This window comes from Arachis hypogaea, chromosome 19 (genome assembly GCF_003086295.3).
Source record: "Arachis hypogaea cultivar Tifrunner chromosome 19, arahy.Tifrunner.gnm2.J5K5, whole genome shotgun sequence".
NCBI classification, from domain to species: domain Eukaryota; kingdom Viridiplantae; phylum Streptophyta; class Magnoliopsida; order Fabales; family Fabaceae; genus Arachis; species Arachis hypogaea.
The window spans coordinates 145545935-145564571 of NC_092054.1; the positions used below are offsets into that span (position 1 = coordinate 145545935).

Genomic DNA, 18637 nt, shown 5'->3' on the forward strand with positions numbered 1-18637 from the left:
GCTCCAAATGACGCGACCGCGTGACCCACGCGGACGCGTGACAGAGGCCACACACCAGAAATTACAGAATACGCCCCCAGCGAATTATGAAGCCCTTTTTGGCCCAGATCCAAGTACAGACAGCATAGACCAGAGGTTATAAAGTGTGGGAATGCATCCATTCAAAGAGAGCTCGCATATTTTTAGTTTTCAATGATTTAGATTTAGTTGAGAGGGAGATCTTCTCTCTCTCTCTCTCTTTCTTAGGATTTAGGATTTCTTCTTGTTTTAAGAGTGACTCTCAATCCAGGTTTTATATTTCTTTGTTTTAAACTTCCCTTTCACTTTATTTATTTATTTCAGTATCTGAGTTGGCTATTTATCTTTATAATTGAATTTATGAATTTCTCCCATGTTACAGATTGTTATTGGAATTAATGATAATTGAGGTATTTTCAGTTTATAATTGTTCTCTTTGATTTAAGTTACCATTGCTTCCCATCCAAGGATATTTTTATTATTCCAGCAATTTTACTTTTTCCCCTTTTGGTCCTGGTTAAGAATTCAATAACTCAACAGTTATTAAACTCAACATAACTGATAATCGTTATCTTGCTAATTGAACTGAACTTAAGTAATCCCAACCTTTTCTTAGGAAATAAATAGGATTCAAAAGGTCAATTTAATTAGTCCCCTAACTTTCCTTTGCCCCAGTAAAGGTTGACCAAGTGGAGTTTAGATTCAACTTTCATTATAGTTGAGAGAGATAACTATGTTGGACCTCTAATTTCTCTTACCTTGCCAAAAGTCTGCTTTACAGTATTTATTTATTTTAATTGCCATTTACTTTACTTGTTATTTAAATTACTTGCTTCTCATCTTCTAAACCCCGATTACAACCTTTATAGCCAATAATAAGAACATACTTCCTCGCAGTTCCTTGAGAAGATGACCCGAAGTTTGAATACTCGGTTAACAATTTCTAAAGGGGTTTGTTACTTGTGACACCCAAAACGTTTGTACGAAGGGATTTTTGTCGGTTTAGAGACTATATCTACAACACAACTGTTCTATGAATCTCTTTACTGGTAAAAATTCTAACGTCAGGCGGTCATAGAAGTTATGAGTGGCTGCCACGGTGTTGTCTTCCTGCTGGAGCTACGAAAATTCATCAGTATAATGGCTATAATCAGCACAGATTCCGCAAACTCTTTGTGGGACTAACTGTTGGTTTTGCTGTGTTGGAGAAGGTTGAGCTTGCTGAACTTGTTGTTCGTTCAATTGTATCTGCTTCAGCAAGTTGGTCATTTCACAGATACTCTGAGTTAAAGCAGCAGTCTTTCTGCTAGAGGATACTTCTGCAACGGCTTTTGCACGGCCTTGGTTTTGCCTGTGATTCCGAGTAGATTCAGCTAAGTCGCTGATCAATTGTCATGCCTCATCAGTGGTCTTGTACTTTTTCATAGACCCATTGCTAGCATTTTCCAATGTGGTCTTATCTTGGGGCCTCATGCCCTGTGTGACGTAACCGAGTAACACTATCTTGTCAATCATATGGTGGGGGAAACCTTCCAGAAGATTATTGAAGTGCTCCCAGTATTCATAGAGAGTCTCGGATTCATCCTGAATAATCATGGAAATATCTTTCCTCAGTTTAGCAGTAACTTCAGCTGGAAAGAATTTTTCCAAGAATTTTCTTCTAAGTGTATCCCAGTTGGATACAGTTGCTGCGGGTTGAGTGTAGTACCACTCTCTCGCCTTTCCCTCAAGAGAGAACGGGAAGGCTTTTAGCAAAATAGAAGTTTCATCCGCACTATCACGCCTGACAGTAGAACAGGCTGCTTGAAAATCTCTCAGTTGCTTGATAGGCTCTTGAGCAGGTAAGCCATGAAACTTGGGCATCAAATTGAGCAGTGCGGTCTTTATTTCAAAGTCTGTAGCCACCGCTGGGTGATGCGCTTGAAACGGTTGCATTGTAAAATCAGGGGCTCCAGCCTCCTGGATAGTAACTCTCCTAGGTGCTGCCATGTCACCTATACGTAAATCAACCGAATCAGTAGAACGGGGGCTGGTTTCTTCCTCAAATGATGTTTCAGATCCGCCCTCTGAGAGGACTAACCGACGCCGAGCTTGCCTTATTCGTGAAATAGTTCTTTCAATCTCAGGATAGAATACTGGCAAGCTTGGATCAAGAAGTGAACGCATCATCTAACGAAAGAAACAAGCAGCTCATAGTAGCAAAATAAAATAAAATGCAAATAAATAAAATCCAATCAATAACTTTAGCACTCTATTGTAACTCCCCGGCAACGGCGCCAAAAATTGACGTGGCGGAAATTGGCGAGTTAAGAGTTGTTATAAGATATGCGTTGCAAGTATAGTTCTTAACCAACTAGGAATCCACTTATCAATTTAGAAGGGTTGTCACAAAAATTAAAATTAAAATACTGGGAGTATGAATCCCAGGTCGTCTCCCAACGAGTTGCAGAAAGGTGTGCTATTTTATTAATCAGATGTTTTCAAAAAGAGTTTGAGTTGAATAAGCAGGAAATTAAATTAGAGAAATTAAGTAATTTAAATAAAAGCATTGACTGGGAGTAGATTAGTTGGAAGCCCTATTCTTGTTGCAGTACTCTCAAGATTAATCGATAATTGAAGGTTGTTCTGTTTAGTTATCCCTTACTAGGTAAGGAAAAGTCAAACAAGTTGGAATGCTGTTTCTATTCACAAGTCCCAATCCGCTTACTTGGAAGGACTGGCGTTAGTGACTAGAGAGCAATCCAACAATAAACCCAATTACAATTTCTCTTTTGAGCATTCCAACTCAAGGGTTCCTTTCAATCAACTCCCCATCAAGTTAGGGAACTACTCGCTCATTGTGAATGTGGAATTCATAACATAGAAAAGAGAATTAAAGAAAGACATGATAAATAAAACTCAAAGGAATCAATTAAAAATAAAAGTAACTCTTGTATTAATAAATTCTAAAATAATCCAATAGTAAGATTGAGTAAATTAAAGGACATGGAAGAGTAAAGCCAAGTAAAGAAAACGAACTATAATGACGAAGTCTTGATGAGGTAATAACTCTTCTCAATATCCCAATGCAAAGAACAATAGAGATTAAAATCCTAAGAACTACGAATGTGTAGAGAGAAAACCTAGAGGAGGAGTAAAACTAGATCTAAAAACTAAAAATTGTGTAGAGTGAATGTTTTTTTCGTTTCTGCATGTTCTCTAGCTCTAGCCTACTTTTCTGGGCCAAAAACTGGGTCAAAACGGGGCCCAAAATTGCCCCCAACGAATTCTACAGATTATGCAGATCGCGCACGTCACGCGATCGCGTCATTCATGCGGACGCGTCATTCGGCGTTTTGCTTTGCCATGCGGGCGCGTCGTCCACGCCTCCGCGTCATTTGTGCTATTCCAATCTGCACGGTCGCGTGAGCCATGCGGCCGCCTCACTGCGATTTTCTCTCTTTCGCGCGGTCGCGTGAGCCATGCGGCCGCGTCACTTCTCGCTGGTCATCTCCTCAATTTCTTGTGTTCCTTCCATTTTTTGCAAGCTTCCTTTCCAATCTCCAATTCATTCATGCCCTATAAAGCCTGAAACACTTAACACACAGATCACGGCATCGAATGGAATAAAGGAGAATTAAAATGCGTAATTAAAAGTCTCTAGGAAGCAGGTTTTTAATCATGTAATAATTTTAGGAAGGAAATATAAATGCATGCTAATCATATGAATAAGTGGGTAAAAATCATGATAAAACCACACAATTAAACACATTATAAACCATAAAATAGTGGTTTATCACCATCCTCTGTCCAAAGGAGGACACTTTGATGCACAGTAGATGGTACAACTCCAACTCCATGAATCCAATCTCGACCCAGAAAAGCATTGTAACTTGCTTTTGATGGCACCACCACAAACACAGTATTCCGTTCAGATGACCCCAATTTTGCTCCCAAAGTAACCAGACCTTTTGCAGGAGTAGAAGAGCCACTAAAGTCTGTTACAGCAATATTGGTGGGGACCAAGTCATCAGGATGCTTACCAACCTTCATCAGCTTATAATCTGGTAAGAGACTTATTGCTGCTCCACCATCAATCAAAACTTTATTCACCATAATCCCACTCAAAGTGGTAGTAATATGAAGTGGGTGAAGATGAGACTTTTGCTTCTCAGTAGGCCGCAAGAAATATCCTAGTTCATCCTCATATCGGATGAAAGAAAAAGCCTCTTCAGCATCCATGTCATAGTCCTCTTCTGGATCCCCTTCATACTTACCTAAATACTCAGTTAGAATAATCGAAATAGTTCCAACCATTTCATCATCTCCTTCCTCGAAATATTTTTCATCGAAATCGGCCTCTTTGCCTTTATCACCCCTGGAGTATGAACTATTTCCTTGCCCTTCTCCAATTTTGTAGGGGAAGGAATACTCTTCGGGCATGTTTCCCCATCAGAGGAAAAAACTATTCGGGAGTGCACCGAAGGTGTTGCCCCCTTGCCTTTGTCAACCTGAGGCTTCTTATTTTGCGGTAAAATTGACGGTCGAATTTCTGTTTAGTAAAGAAATTTTATAAAATTAATTGCGTTGTAAGTATAGTTTCTAAACCAACAGAGAATCCTTTCGTACAAAAGTTTGGTTGTCACAAGTAACAAAACCCAATAAAATTGATAACCGAAGTATTGAAACCTCGGGTCGTCTTCTCAAGGAATTGCAAGGAGGTATGATTTATTATTGGTTATGGAAAATTGTATATTTTTGGGTTTTTGAAATAGGGAACAAGTAATTTAAATAACAAGAAAAATAAATTAATAATTAATAAAATCTCTTGGCAAGGTATGAAAAATTGAAGTCATATCCTAGTTATCCTTATCAGATGTGATGAGAATTGGATTCTGCTCTCACTTTAATTAACCCTTGCTACTCAAAAGAGAGTCAAGTGGACTAATTAATTTGATCCTCAAGTCCTAGTCAACTTCTATGGAAAGACTAGAGTTATTGGAGTACAAATTAACCAGCAAAGAATTCCAATTTCAATCAACAGCTGAGTTTGATAACTCAAGTGTCTCCAATTACTTAACCAAAGTAAAAAGAGAGAAAATCTACTTGAATAAAAATGCCTTCAGATGGGAAGCAACAGTAACATAAATAAAAGAAAGAAATCTTAAATCTGAAATACCTCAAATTATATTAAATAAAAGAAATCAAATCTAACATGGGAATTCATAAATTAAATTGGAAAAATAAATAAAAGGGACATTGAACCTGTAATTGAAGAGAAGTATCTTAAACATAATAGAAATCCTAAATCCTAATCCTAAGAGAGATGAGAGAATCTCTCTCTCTAAAACTACATCTAATCCTAAAATTGTGTATATTAGAGCTTGATTGATGAATGAATGGATTCCTCCACTTTATAGCCTCTAATCTGTGTTTTTTGAGCCGAAAACTGGGCCAGAAATAGCTCAGAAATCGCTGGGGGCAAAATCTGCCATGCTGATTTTCGTCACTGCGACGCGTCTGCGTGGAGCACGCGTTTGCGTCACCTATATGTATGGCCACTATGACAAATTATATATCAAATCCAAGCCCCGGACGTTAGCTTTCCAACGCAACTAGAACCGTATCATTTGGACTTTTGTAGCTCAAGTTATGATCGATTTAGTACGAGAGGGTCATGCTGACAGCTTTGCAGTTCCTTCAATTTCTTGTATTCCTTCCACTTTTGCATGCTTCCTTTCCATCCTCTAAGCCATTTCTGCCCTGTAATCTCTGAAATCACTTAACACATATATCAAGGCATCGAATGGTAATAAGAGAGGATTAATATTAGCAAATATAAGGCCAAAGAAGCATGTTTTCAATTATAGCACAAAATCAGGAAGGAAAATGTAAAAACCATGCAATTTATATGAATAAGTGGGCAAGGACTTGATAAAAACCTCTCAATTGAGCACAAGATAAACCATAAAATAATGATTTATCAAAACTCCTTATTCCTTTTCCCCTCGGGTACCCCCTGGCTCGACCGCATTGATAAAGATATTGGTTTCGAGGAGGCTCTCGATGTCCCCATTGTGGATTTCGCCGATAATGAGCGTCTCGATTCTGGAATTCTTGACAATTCCGAATCTACTAGACACCTATAGCTTGAGAACGACTCAATGGTGGAACAGCATTCTGCTGAGGAGCCCTTGAACTTTCTTCTTCCACTCGTCTAACAGGTTGTCTTTGACGAGCCTACTCCTCCCTATGAGCCAACTCTTTTTTCATCCTTTTTTTTTTAATTTCTGCAGCCTTCGCATCAAATACAGCAGTACATCGAGGACATAGAGATACGTCATGATCTTTGATCTTTTGCTGAACTAAGAAATCCAGTAAACCACCCCCTACTCGAGGATATACTGATCGAACTTGTGACTCGAAATCACCTAGAGCCACATCAAAAACATAAGACATACCAACCACATTTACTCCAAATTGTGGTTCAACAAAACCAGCATCAGCATTGAAAGGATCAACATCAACTTTCATTTCTTTCTTCCCATCATCGAACTTCAAACGCCCTTCCATTATAGCCTCCTGAATTAAGTCCCTGAAACGACCACAGCTATTAGTCGAATGACTGGTTGCTTGGTGAAACTTACAATAAGGTTTTACTTTCAAAACTTTTACCAAAAGTAAAGTTCTACCCTTTATGAGTGGATTTTTGACGGTTTAGAATTTCACAAATGAAATCTCGTTGCAAGTATAGTTTCTAAACCAATAAATAATCCTTTCATACAAAAGATTGTTTGTCACAGGTACAAACCCCTAATTTTATAAACCGAAGTATTTAGACCTCGGGTCGTTCTCCCTAGGAATTGCAATAAAGTGTTCTTATTATTGGCTATGAAGTATGTTTGGGGTTTTCGAGATAATAGCCAAGAAGTATAAATGGCAAAGGAAATAAACTAACAACTAACAAAGCTCTTGGCAAGGTATGAGAATTGGAAGTCCTATCCTAGTTATCCTTCTCAATTGTGACCACAATTGTCCATTGCTCCCACTTAGTTAACCTCTAGCCATGGAGGAAAGCCAAGTGGATGAATTAACTTGATTCCACAAGTCCTAGCCTAATCATAATGAAAGACTAGCTTTGGTGGCATTCAAGTTAATTAGCAACTTCTAATTATCAATCAACAAAGGAATTAGACAACTCAAGAGTCATTAATTACTCTACCTAGGCCAAGAGGGGAAAAAGCTATACTAAAATCCAACCTAGCATTTCATCAAACACATGGAAGGCATAAAAGGAAAGTAAAATGAATTAAGCAATTCAACAATAAAGGAACATGAATCATAAGTTGCATTAAAAGAGAAATAGAAAAAACAAAGTACATCAACATAAAAGTAGAGAATTACAAGAATTAAATGCTAAACTAGAGAGAGAAGATGTAGAAGAAGAAGAATTATAAAAGGAAAAGTAAATCTAAGCATGAAATTAACCTAGATCTAAGAAATTCTAATCTAGATCTAACCTAATCCTAATTCTAGAGAGAAGAGAGAGCTTCTCTCTCTAGAAACTAACTTTCTCTCCAAAACTAAACTAAAAACTAAACTAGTGTGTCTAGACTTAATGTGTGATCCCTCTTCATTCCATGGGTTAAATAGCATCAGAAATGAGTTGGATTTAGGCCTGAGAAGCCCAGAAATTGCCCCCAGCGGATTGCCTTTAAGTGAGTCACGTGCGAGCACCGACGCGTACGCGTACATCACGCGTGCGCGTCGCTTGACAAATTGCTATCCAGGCGTATGCGACACGTACGCGTATGCGTCTCCATTCAACCTTACAATCCACGCGTGCGTGTTTGCTGCGCGTGCGCGTCGTTGATCTCATCCCAAATCCTTGCTTTTCCATGATTTCTCCACTTTGCATGCTTTTCTCTCCATCCCTTTGATCCATCCCTAGCCTTATCAACCTGAAATCACTAACAAACATATCAAGGCATCTAGTGGAATCAAAGGTGAGTCAAAATTGGCAATTAAGGGCCTAAAAAGCATGTTTTCACACTCAAGCACAAATTAGGAGACAATCACGAAACCATGCTATTTAATTGAATAAATGTGGGTAAAAGGTCATAAAATCCCTTAAAATCACTACAAGATAAACCCTAAATGGGGTTTATCAACCTCCCTACACTTAAACCAAGCATGTCGTCATGCTAAAACTAAGAGAAAGCAAAGGGTATCAACATTTATTCAATGTAAACTAACTAGATGCAATCTACCTATATGCAACTATCTACATGAATGCAATTGCTTGGCCAAAACAAATCAACTCCCAAGAATATCAATATAAGCACAAGGGCTAAAGGTATTAATCAACCAAGCCAAACCACAATTGAATTGAGTATTAAAGATTAAACAAACTTGCAAGAAAAGTGATGATGATTGTAGGTGAAAACATGTAATTGAGCATCAAACCCTCACCGGAAGTGTTTGCACTCTAGTCGCTCAAGTGTTTAGGGTTGATTCACTCAATTCTCCCCTAATCATACTTTCTAAGATTTGTTTTTCATCTAAACAGTTATTTCATGCATACATACATATATCATGAGATCTTTTCATAGGTTGTAATGGGGCTAGGGTCAAGGTAGGATGCATATTTGGTCAAGTGGACTTGAAATTTAAATCTTTGATAAGCTTAGACTTCCCACCTAACCTATATAGCAACCTATACAAATTAAAGCTAACCTAACTACCCATTCTTCACTTTTTCACATACTCATGCATTTCCTTTTCATTGATCACACTCATATGCATTGATCTTTATTGAACTTTACTTTGTGGCATTTTGTCCCCTTTTTATTTCTTTCTTTTTCCTTTTTTTCTTTCTTTTTTTTCTATTTTTTTCTTTTTTTTTCCATATTATTTTTCTTTTCTTTTTCTCATTTTTCATTTCTTTCCAACTATATACAAGAACATCAATGCATAAGGTCTATACATTTAATCAATACATGAGCATGTACCCAATTCCCAATATTTTCAACAAAAATACAAAACTACCCTTTTACTCAACCAATGTCCCAAGATTTCCCACACTTGAATGACACACACACACTAGCCTAAGCCAATCAAAGATCCAAATAAATGACATTTATTGTTTTTCGCTTAAAGGCTTGTAATGTGCTAATATTAAGAACAAGTGGGTTAATCGTAGGCTCAAATTGGCTATCAATGGAAGATAAAAGGTAAGGCTATTTGGACGAGTGAGCTAAATGAAATGATGGCCTCAATCATATAAATGCATGTCTATACAAAATAATGGACATAAAGAATCAAACAAATCAAGGATTACAATCATAGAAAGAGAATAATGTACACAAGAAGGGAGATAAGTGGTTATAAGATGTAACCACACTATTAGGCTCGAAACTCCAAGCTTGTGTTCTTAGCTCAAAAACATGCTTCACAAAATATATATGATTCAAGCAAGTTCCACAAAAATTTTCTCAATCAATTGGGGTGGTGCCCTATAGATAACTTGTGGGTTAAGACAACCAAATAAGCAATAAAGAAGCATGAAAGTATTCAAGCCAAAAACATATGGATGCATAGGATCATGAAATACAATGCATTAAAATAGGTGCACAACATCCATCAAGAACCACTACAACATTTTTGGCCTAAGGTAACCCTTATTCGAAGCAACATTTAACAAAAGTTTCTTTAGATAGGTAAAGACAACATTTTTAACGAGTTGCCTTTGAGTAAGGCAAAGATAACAAAATTTTCGGCCACCCATAAAAAGAGTTGTCTTTGATATCTAAAGCAACATTTACAAAATGTTACAAAATAAAAACTTTAAGACAACATTTTTAAATAAAATACAACATTTTATAAGAGTTGTAAAAAAAATTGAACAAATAACATTTATAAAGAATTGCCTAAAATTATTTATGGTTAAAAATTTTAGAGAGAAACTTTTAATCATATTCATACCAATAAAATTTTTTCAATGAAAAAATAACTTAAACATAAAAAAACAGATGTGCTTCAGTAGTTCCACACTTCCACTTCCACTTCACGCCCACAAGAGCCCTAACATAGCCATTCTCCCCTGCAACAAGGCACACACCATGCCCTTTCTCCCCTCCTAACGGCGACAGCAGGTCAGCAGCGTTCAATCGCTGTGCACTCCTCCACGTACAGCGACGACGCAGTGCTCTCCTCGACGGGCGATGGCGCGATGCTCTCTACAATCCCTAACATAGCCACTGTAACAACGCACCCTTTCTCCCCTTCCTAACGGCGACAACAGCCTTCAATCGCGGTGCACTCCTCCACATACGGCGACGGTGCGGTGCTATCTTCGACGAGCGACGGTGTGGTGCTCTCCACAAGCCCTAACATAGTCACTGCAACAACGCACCCTTTCTCCCCTTCCTAACAACGACAGCAGCGCTCAATCGCGGTGCACTCCTCTACGTACGGCGACAGCACGGTGCTCTCCTCGACGGGCGCGGTGCTCAATCGCAAGAAACCCCTATCCCTTCTCTTCTCCTTCTTATTCTTCCTCTATTCCTCTGTTTCCAGGTATTTGAGAAAAATGATTTTCATGTTCTTTGAATTAATTCATTACAGTTTAGTTAGATTTTAATTTTTAGCTAGTAAATTATTTTGCAATTGTCTGATTTGCTGTTCTCTGAAAAAACATGAGTTGCTGTTCTCTAATTTGCTGTTCTCTGAAAAAACTAAAATTTAGTATTTTAGTGTATGGCTCCTTCCAAACAATTTTGGATGCTCACATGTGTTTCTAATAAGAAAGTGTTGCCTAAAAGAAGTAATAGCATGACAAAACTTATAGCAATACTCTTGAAATTATTTTGTTTTCCTTTCGAGCTGCTTTTTCTTGATGATTATGCCGGCAAAATTGAGATCTTGTTAGCAAAATATATATTCCCTCTCAAAACAGAGACTTATAATTCATCTCTTTGGAAAAATGAACTACTTATTCAGTAATTTTCTCCTGTCTTTGATGTATTTGTTATTATACAATTTAATGTTAACCCCTATACAAATATAGAAAAATTAGGATAATTCATAATGACAATAAAATAATGAAGACAAATTCACACCTTTTCAAAAGAAAAAGCAATCACCATGAATATAGATAATGACAAATTGGATCTACCAGCTATGATCAAAGGGCTCAAAACCTTCACAAGTAATGAGCCAGCCTTTCCCTCTCTCTACTGTTTCTTTGTATTAGTCACCAACACTCTAGAAAACTTAAGATATTAGGTGGAGGCTCGAGACCTTTGACCTTGAAGTGCGATAATGCACTCTGCCTGTCTGCCTTCCACTGAATATCAACTTTTTAACTAGAATGTAGAAGATGGAAGAGGACCGTAATAAACTGGTATCAATATCTATGAAGAGTAAGGTAATGTATAAACTGACATTGTAATCGAGTGTTTTTTTGTATCTTATATCTTGTTATAATTGTAAGAAAATTGATTATTCTGATTCCACAATAAAATTGAATCATAAGAATTTTCTCAATCAAATGAATCAACAATAAACAAGATTGTCTTAGTTCATTATCCTATGTGTGTGTGTGTGTGAACAAAACTTGTACAGCTGCAAAACGTATAGATCCTGATCTGAATTCACATACAGCAGTTATAGAAATCAATAAAAATAAATAAATCATGGTAAATGCAGAATATCAACCAAAAAGAATTGAAAAATTAAGAGAGACCTTATTATCGACAAAAATGAGGAGAAACTCGCATCTTTGTGGCTCTTAAAGCTTAAAAAAATGTCATTTGCTCAGTTTATTTGCCATGATTTTTGTGATAGATAAGGTGGACCCTCCGTTTGCAGTGCTGTCATAGGAGCCACGGGTGAGCTCACAAGAGGGAAGATTTTTGCGGCTATATTCGCTCTCTACTACAGTGGCTTCCTTTTTCATGTACACCTTTTCTTTCATTCCTGTCTTTAACAAGCTTTGTTCTTTTCCCTTGTAATGGATAGTCTAAAATTCAGTTATGTACTGGTTGCAGACCATCATAATCATTACTTGCCATGACTTGGGATCCCCCTTTCAGTTATTTGATGTCATAGTATTGGAAGACATAATCAGCATCTTCATTACTTCTGCATTTCTTATATGGACTATTGTTGTTCCTGTTTGCTATGCTAATTCAAGAAGAAAATATACTTGTTATTCTACTAAGTATGGAACCTTGGTTGAGGAATGGTGCTTTACATCCTATATGGTTGCGGCAGCCATATACTTAACAAGTAATGCAGTTAATGTTGTGTTATATCTCGTCCCTGCCTTCTCCAAGTATATGGAGGTCTCTAATAACAAGATATGCAAAGTTTTATCTTGGTGGACTCAGGTACCAAGATTAGACTATTGCTTTAACTTGTTGATTACTTGAACATGTGCTATTATTGTTCTATGCCAATTCCAAGGCATAATCTTAGTGATATAACTATGCTTTCTGTTTTATCCTGTGGGATTGGATCTGTTTGATGTTTTTCATTTTCCATAAATGTTTGATACATTGATTTATATTTGTATGTAATATTCATTCCTGGTTTTAAATGTTTGAATCTGAGTGTTACATTTATTTATCATGTACACCCTCCAAATGAGAAATTTAGATTCTCAAACATATTATTGCTGATGTTTTGACTATATTTTTTTTGTCAATTTAGATGTCACTGCAGTTTGCCTTTTATATCAATTAATTTTCAGTTTCTTTGTCTTGAGTTAGGTTCATGAGTATGCGATACTTCTAAATCTGGGCTCCCTTCAAGCAATATCAATGAAAGATTGTGTACTTATATTTGAATATAATCGGTAATGTCTTAATTCCAAATTAATACATTATGGTTACATCACTGTCATCATTTCATGGATAAAGTTATTTGAGTGGACTAAAGCCAAACTTCTGCCTCTGTTGATATTTATTAGTAAAGGAGGGCAAGCTTTTCTGGAGTCATTGTTGCCCAGGTTGAACCCCAAGAACAGTAACGGAGGGCTATCAATGCCATTTGAACTCGAGGTTTGTCTGAAATTTACTACTTTCATTTAACATACTTACATACATAGTACTGATTACTGAATAGGATAAGGAAATACACCAAAACTGAACGGTTGGAGAAATTTTAGAATTATAGCTCAGTAGATCTTTATGGCCATAGTTTTTGAAAAGGTAAAAATAAGTTTCGTACTATTGTGGATGTTTGTGTACACAAAGTATACAGATAGGAAAACCTAACCATTTCTTGGCTCTTCAGCAGTGAGTGTCTCTCCTAAGAGTTTTCTTTTGATTTCTTTTATGTTACTGAGGCATCCATTTGTGGTGACACTATAAACAAGCGGCTGTGAACTGCCATCCAATAAACTATTAGACAAATCACATACATGGAGCCTTTCCCACTAAACTCTAAACAATTTACACCCCACTACAAAATAGATGGAAATCCTCTATTTCATATCCTATAATCTTCGAGGATTTCTTAGTTTCCTTTTCAGAGGGATGTTTAATAAATGTATTCATATTTTTCTCAAACATGTTAATATTTTAAGAATCTGGACCAATCTCCATCGACTCATATACCAAATCATGATTAGGTATAGCTAAATTGTTGTAACACTTGAGTATACTTGTTATTGTTAAGCTGATGTTTTGACTATATTGTTTTTTGTCGATTTAGATTTGGCTACAACTTGCTTATAGTTGGATGAAGTTTTCTGAAGAGATAAAGGAGATTCTTGGCACAATAGTGAAGCACAAAGTCCTTTTGGTTTCAAATGAAAAAATTAGTTTTTTTTTTGTTCAAGTTCATCATGAGAAAAACATGTATTTTATTTGCTTATGTTTAATTTTTATTTGACTTGGTAACTTAGCAAGTATATGTTAATTGATACTTGGAACACTTTTCTATATACATGCAATATATATTATTAGCCTATTCTCCCTATATTAAATAAATTGAATTTAAATTTTTAAATATTATTAGTGTGTGCTATATATCCTTCAATTGTCATTAACAAAGGTAAAAAATATATTGCTTTAGATATAAAAAAAGAGAATCTAAGAAAAACTCAATAAAGTGTTGCTTTAGGTATTAGAAAAAGACAACTGCAAATAAACTTAGATAAGTGTTGCTTTAGGTCTATGAAAAAGGCAACTTAAAAAAATTTGGATAAGTGTTGCTTTATGTATACGAAGAAGGCAATTTAAAAAACCTGGACAAGTGTTGCTTTAAGTATATGAAAAGGCAACATAAAAAAACCTGGACAAGTGTTGCTTTATGTATTAGAAAATACAACTTGTAAAATGTGTTGCCATAAAATTTTGTCTAAAGCGTTGTGTTTGGGTCCTCTAAGGCAACTCTTATGAGGAGTTGCTTTTTTTTTGTAGAAAAGGCAACGCTTTTTGAAGGTTGCCATAAAAAGGGTTCCCTATGATACACAAAAGCGTTGTCTTAGACCAAAGGTAACGGCCGTATAGCCAACCCCCCAAAAAGCATTGCGTTTTGTCGGAAAGTGTTGCTTTTGATCAAAGACAACACTTTTCCTTATTATAGGCAACGTTTTTAAAGGGTTGCCTCAGCCCGAATTTGTTGTAGTGAACTCGCCTAATCGGAGAGGGATTCAAATTGCATGGTGGCCAAATCATGCAATTCAAAAGGATTTATAAGCTCGAAGGCAATTCTCATCACTTGGTGTTCACAAAAGGTAAGCATGAAGAACTCAAAACCAAGTAGCAAAATATGACCTCAATCAAGGAATCCAACAAAGATTATAAGCATAGTGATGTTAAGATAACATCCTTTTTAATACTCAACATTTATTGGGAAACAAGATTAACAATTCAACACTTATAATGAAAAATATAAATTTAAATAAAAATTACACTAACTAATTAACTACTTAAATGGTTATAAATGGTGTTTGGTAGTGTAGGATGATGGGTAGGAGAAGAGAAGAGGAGAGAAAAAGGAAAGAAATGGAAAGATGAGAAGAAAAAAAGTGTAGTGAAGGAAGGACATCCACGCGTATGCGTATATCACGCGTGCGCGTGGGTGGTGGTGAAATGGACGCAACGCGTACGCGTGGCTCACGCGTATGCGTGCATGGCAAACCAGAGAGTTGACGCGCACGCGTCCATCACGCTTACGTGTGGGTTGATAGTTGTGCCTCAGGCACAACGTTAGCACAGTGCAGGCGTAACTCTCGGGTCCTTGGTTGGGAGGTGGAAATCTGGTATCCACGCGTACGCGTGCATTGCACGTGCGCGTGGATGGGCGAGAATGCTTGGGGCACGCGTACGCGTGATGTGTGCGTACGCGTGGGTTGGTGCCCTGTTTTTCAAAATTTTGCTATGTTTTTGCACCAATCCACGCATTCCAAACCTCCAAACAGCTACCAAAACACCATAAAACCTTATTTAACATACTAAACTACCAAATACTCAACAAAGCAATTAAAACATGAAATTAAACCTATTTTACCAATATTTACAAAAGAGAAAAAATGAAAAGAGTTTACCATGGTGGGGTGTCTCCCACCTAGCACTTTTGTTTATTGTCCTTAAGTTGGACTTATGGGGAGCTCCTCTCAAGGTGGCTTGTGCTTGAATTCTTCTTGGAACTCCCACCAATGCTTGGTTCTCCTACCCCAAGATTTCTCATGGATTGGACCAAGTCTTGATGGGGTTCTTCACAAGCTTGGGGCTCCCAAAGTCGATCCTCTTCTTGTAGTCCGGGATCCCACACTTTATTTTCACACCTGTCTTGAAGTTGATCATTATTAATCCATCCGGGCGGCAAGTAAGGTGAATTCTCAATAAAGTGACTAACAATCCTCCTAGACCCATCTAGTTGAGCACTACTCCAACCTTTATATTTCATGTTTGATGTGTCAACCCTAATGAGCCTTGATTTGCAACGCCAACCACAAAACATTTTTCGCTTACGCTTCATCCCATAAAGTTTCCTAAGTTGGCCATCCGTTTCAAGCAAGCCATATTTTAGTGGGGTAATAAAGCTAATAGAAATGAATTTCACCCACTCAAATGAAGGGGTAGATGGCAACCTAGGCAAAGACGCTTCCAAGGGTCTTGACAAAGCATATCCAACTCCCGTCCTTCTCTTTCTAAGGACTTTCACCTCTTCACAAGTTTTCTCAAATGTAATCCTTTGTTCAACAATTTTATCTAAGCCTTTTCCCTTACTCAAGTCATAATTGGGAGGGTGAGAAAAATTTACCTCCACAACGCTTTCAAATCCAACGGGAGAAGATTCTTCATGCTCAAAGGATTTTTCACCACTAAGACTTTATGCTTGATCTTCATCAGCAAGGGAACTCAATTCTTGCTCTATCCCATCCAATTCTTCATATGGAATATGCCTTGGAGGTTGTGCACATTCTTCCTTAGCATCAAATTCAATCTTCTTGGAGGGATTTTCATCAATTCTAGATTCCCATGGAGGTTCCGCATCTCCTAAGTCTTCAACCACTTCTTCCTTGTCTTCAACAATTGTAGCTTCCTCCAATTTTTCCAATACAAAGTGACTTCCCTCATTTCTCACCGGAGTATCCAACCTCTCCCTCTTGCTATGCTCTTCATTGGATTCTTCACATGTAGCCATGGGAGTACTTTGGGTTCCCAAGCATTGGGATGCTAACCGGTTTACCACTTCGTCCAAGGCGGCCGTGAATTATTGTACATCCCTTTTCATCTCCTCTTGCCCTTGAAGAAGAACACCAAAGATGTCATCCATTGGAAGTTGGGGTGGATAAGAGGGCTCATTGTCTTGGGGGAAGGGTTCATAGTATGAAGGTGGTTCATCATAGTAAGGATGTGGTGGTTCTATGTTCTCCAATTGTTCTACTTGTTTCCCAACACACTCCAATCCATTGTTCTCAAGTTGAGATTCTACAACCCCCTTCAAACTACTGGTACGCGAAATCGTGATTACACTTTAGTTATGTAGAATTCATCGCTCTTTCTTTCCCTGGCAATGGCTCCAAAAACATGGTGCCAATACCCTGGTTCACAATTCCGTGTAACTGACCAGCAAGTGCACTGGGTCGTCCAAGTAATACCTTACGTGAGTAAGGGTCGAATCCCACGGAGATTGTTGGTATGAAGCAAGCTATGGTCACCTTGTAAATCTCAGTCAGGCGGATATAAAATGGTTGTGGAGTTTTCGAAATTAAATAATAAAAGAAGGATAGAAATACTTATGTAAATCCTTGGTGAGAATTTCAGATAAGCGTATGGAGATGCATTCGTTCCTCTGAACCTCTGCTTTCCTGCTGTCTTCATCCAATCAGTCTTACTCCTTTCTATGGATAGCTTTATGTAATGCATCACCATTGTCAATGGCTACTTTCGGTCTTCTCTCGGGAAAATGATCCAAATGCCCTGTCACGGCACGGCTAATCGTCTGGAGGCATCACCCTTGTCAACGGTTTACATCATATCCTCTCAGTGAAAATGGTCAACGCACCCTGTCACGGCACGGCTATTCATCTGTCGGTTCTCGATCATGCTGGAATAGGATTTACTATCCTTTTGCGTTCTGTCACTACGCCCAGCAATCGCGAGTTTGAAGCTCGTCACAGTCATTCAATCATTGAATCCTACTCGGAATACCACAGACAAGGTTTAGACTTTTCGGATTCTCTTGAATGCCGCCATCATTCTAGCTTACACCACGAAGATTCTGATTAAGAGATCTAAGAGATACTCATTCAATCTAATGTAGAACGGAAGTGGTTGTCAGGCACGCGTTCATAGGGAATGATGATGATTGTCACGTTCATCACATTCAGGTTGAAGTGCGAATAAATATCTTAGAAGCGAAACAAGATGAATTGAATAGAAACAGTAGTACTTTGCATTAATCTTTGAGGAACAGCAGAGCTCCACACCTTAATCTATGGAGTGTAGAAACTCTACCGTTTGAAAATACATAAGTGAAGGTCCAGGCATGGCCGAGAGGCCAGCCCCCAAAACGTGATCACAGGATCAAAAATACAATCCAGGATCAAAGATGATCCGAAGATAAAACTCAGGATGTCTAATACAATAGTAAAATGTCCTATTTATTATAAACTAGTCACTAGGGTTTACAGAAATAAGTAATTGATGCATAAATCCACTTCCGGGGCCCACTTGGTGTGTGCTTGGGCTGAGCTTGAGTGTTGCACGTGTAGAGGTCCTTCTTGGAGTTGAACGCCAGCTTTTGTGCCAGTTTGGGCGTTCAACTCTGGTTTTGGATCCTTTTCTGGCGCTGGACGCCAGAATTGGGCAGAGAGCTGGCGTTGAACGCCAGTTTGCATCATGTAAACTTGGCCAAAGTATGGACCATTATATATTTCTGGAAAGCCCTGGATGTCTACTTTCCAACGAAATTGGAAGCGCGCCATTTTGAGTTCTGTAGCTCTAGAAAATCCATTTTGAGTGCAGGGAGGTCAGAATCCAACAGCATCAGCAGCCCTTCTTCAACCTCTGAATCTGATTTTTGCTCAAGTCCCTCAATTTCAGCCAGAAAATACCTGAAATCACAGAAAAACACACAAACTCATAGTAAAGTCCAGAAATGTAAATTTAACATAAGA

The 18637-nt window shown here is 37.8% G+C and overlaps 1 protein-coding gene across 3 annotated transcripts; it reads left to right on the forward strand.

The window, feature by feature from the left end:
- The first annotated feature begins 10043 nt into the window (after positions 1-10043).
- LOC112778971 (putative callose synthase 8) lies at positions 10044-13972 on the forward strand. Of its 3 annotated transcripts, XR_011877149.1 has the most exons (5): positions 10044-10575; positions 11845-11956; positions 12771-12856; positions 12971-13061; positions 13717-13972. XR_011877149.1 is itself a non-coding variant. In XM_072227053.1 (4 exons), the coding sequence occupies exons 1-4, from the start codon at positions 12033-12035 to the stop codon at positions 13894-13896; spliced, it is 714 nt and encodes a 237-aa protein (XP_072083154.1). In that variant the 5' UTR covers positions 11970-12032; the 3' UTR covers positions 13897-13972. The 3 variants fall into 3 exon arrangements, 1 of the variants encoding a protein (XP_072083154.1); XM_072227053.1 differs by lacking the exons at positions 10044-10575; positions 11845-11956 and adding an exon at positions 11970-12389; XR_011877150.1 differs by lacking the exons at positions 10044-10575; positions 11845-11956 and adding an exon at positions 12144-12288.
- Positions 13973-18637: the final 4665 nt, after the last annotated feature.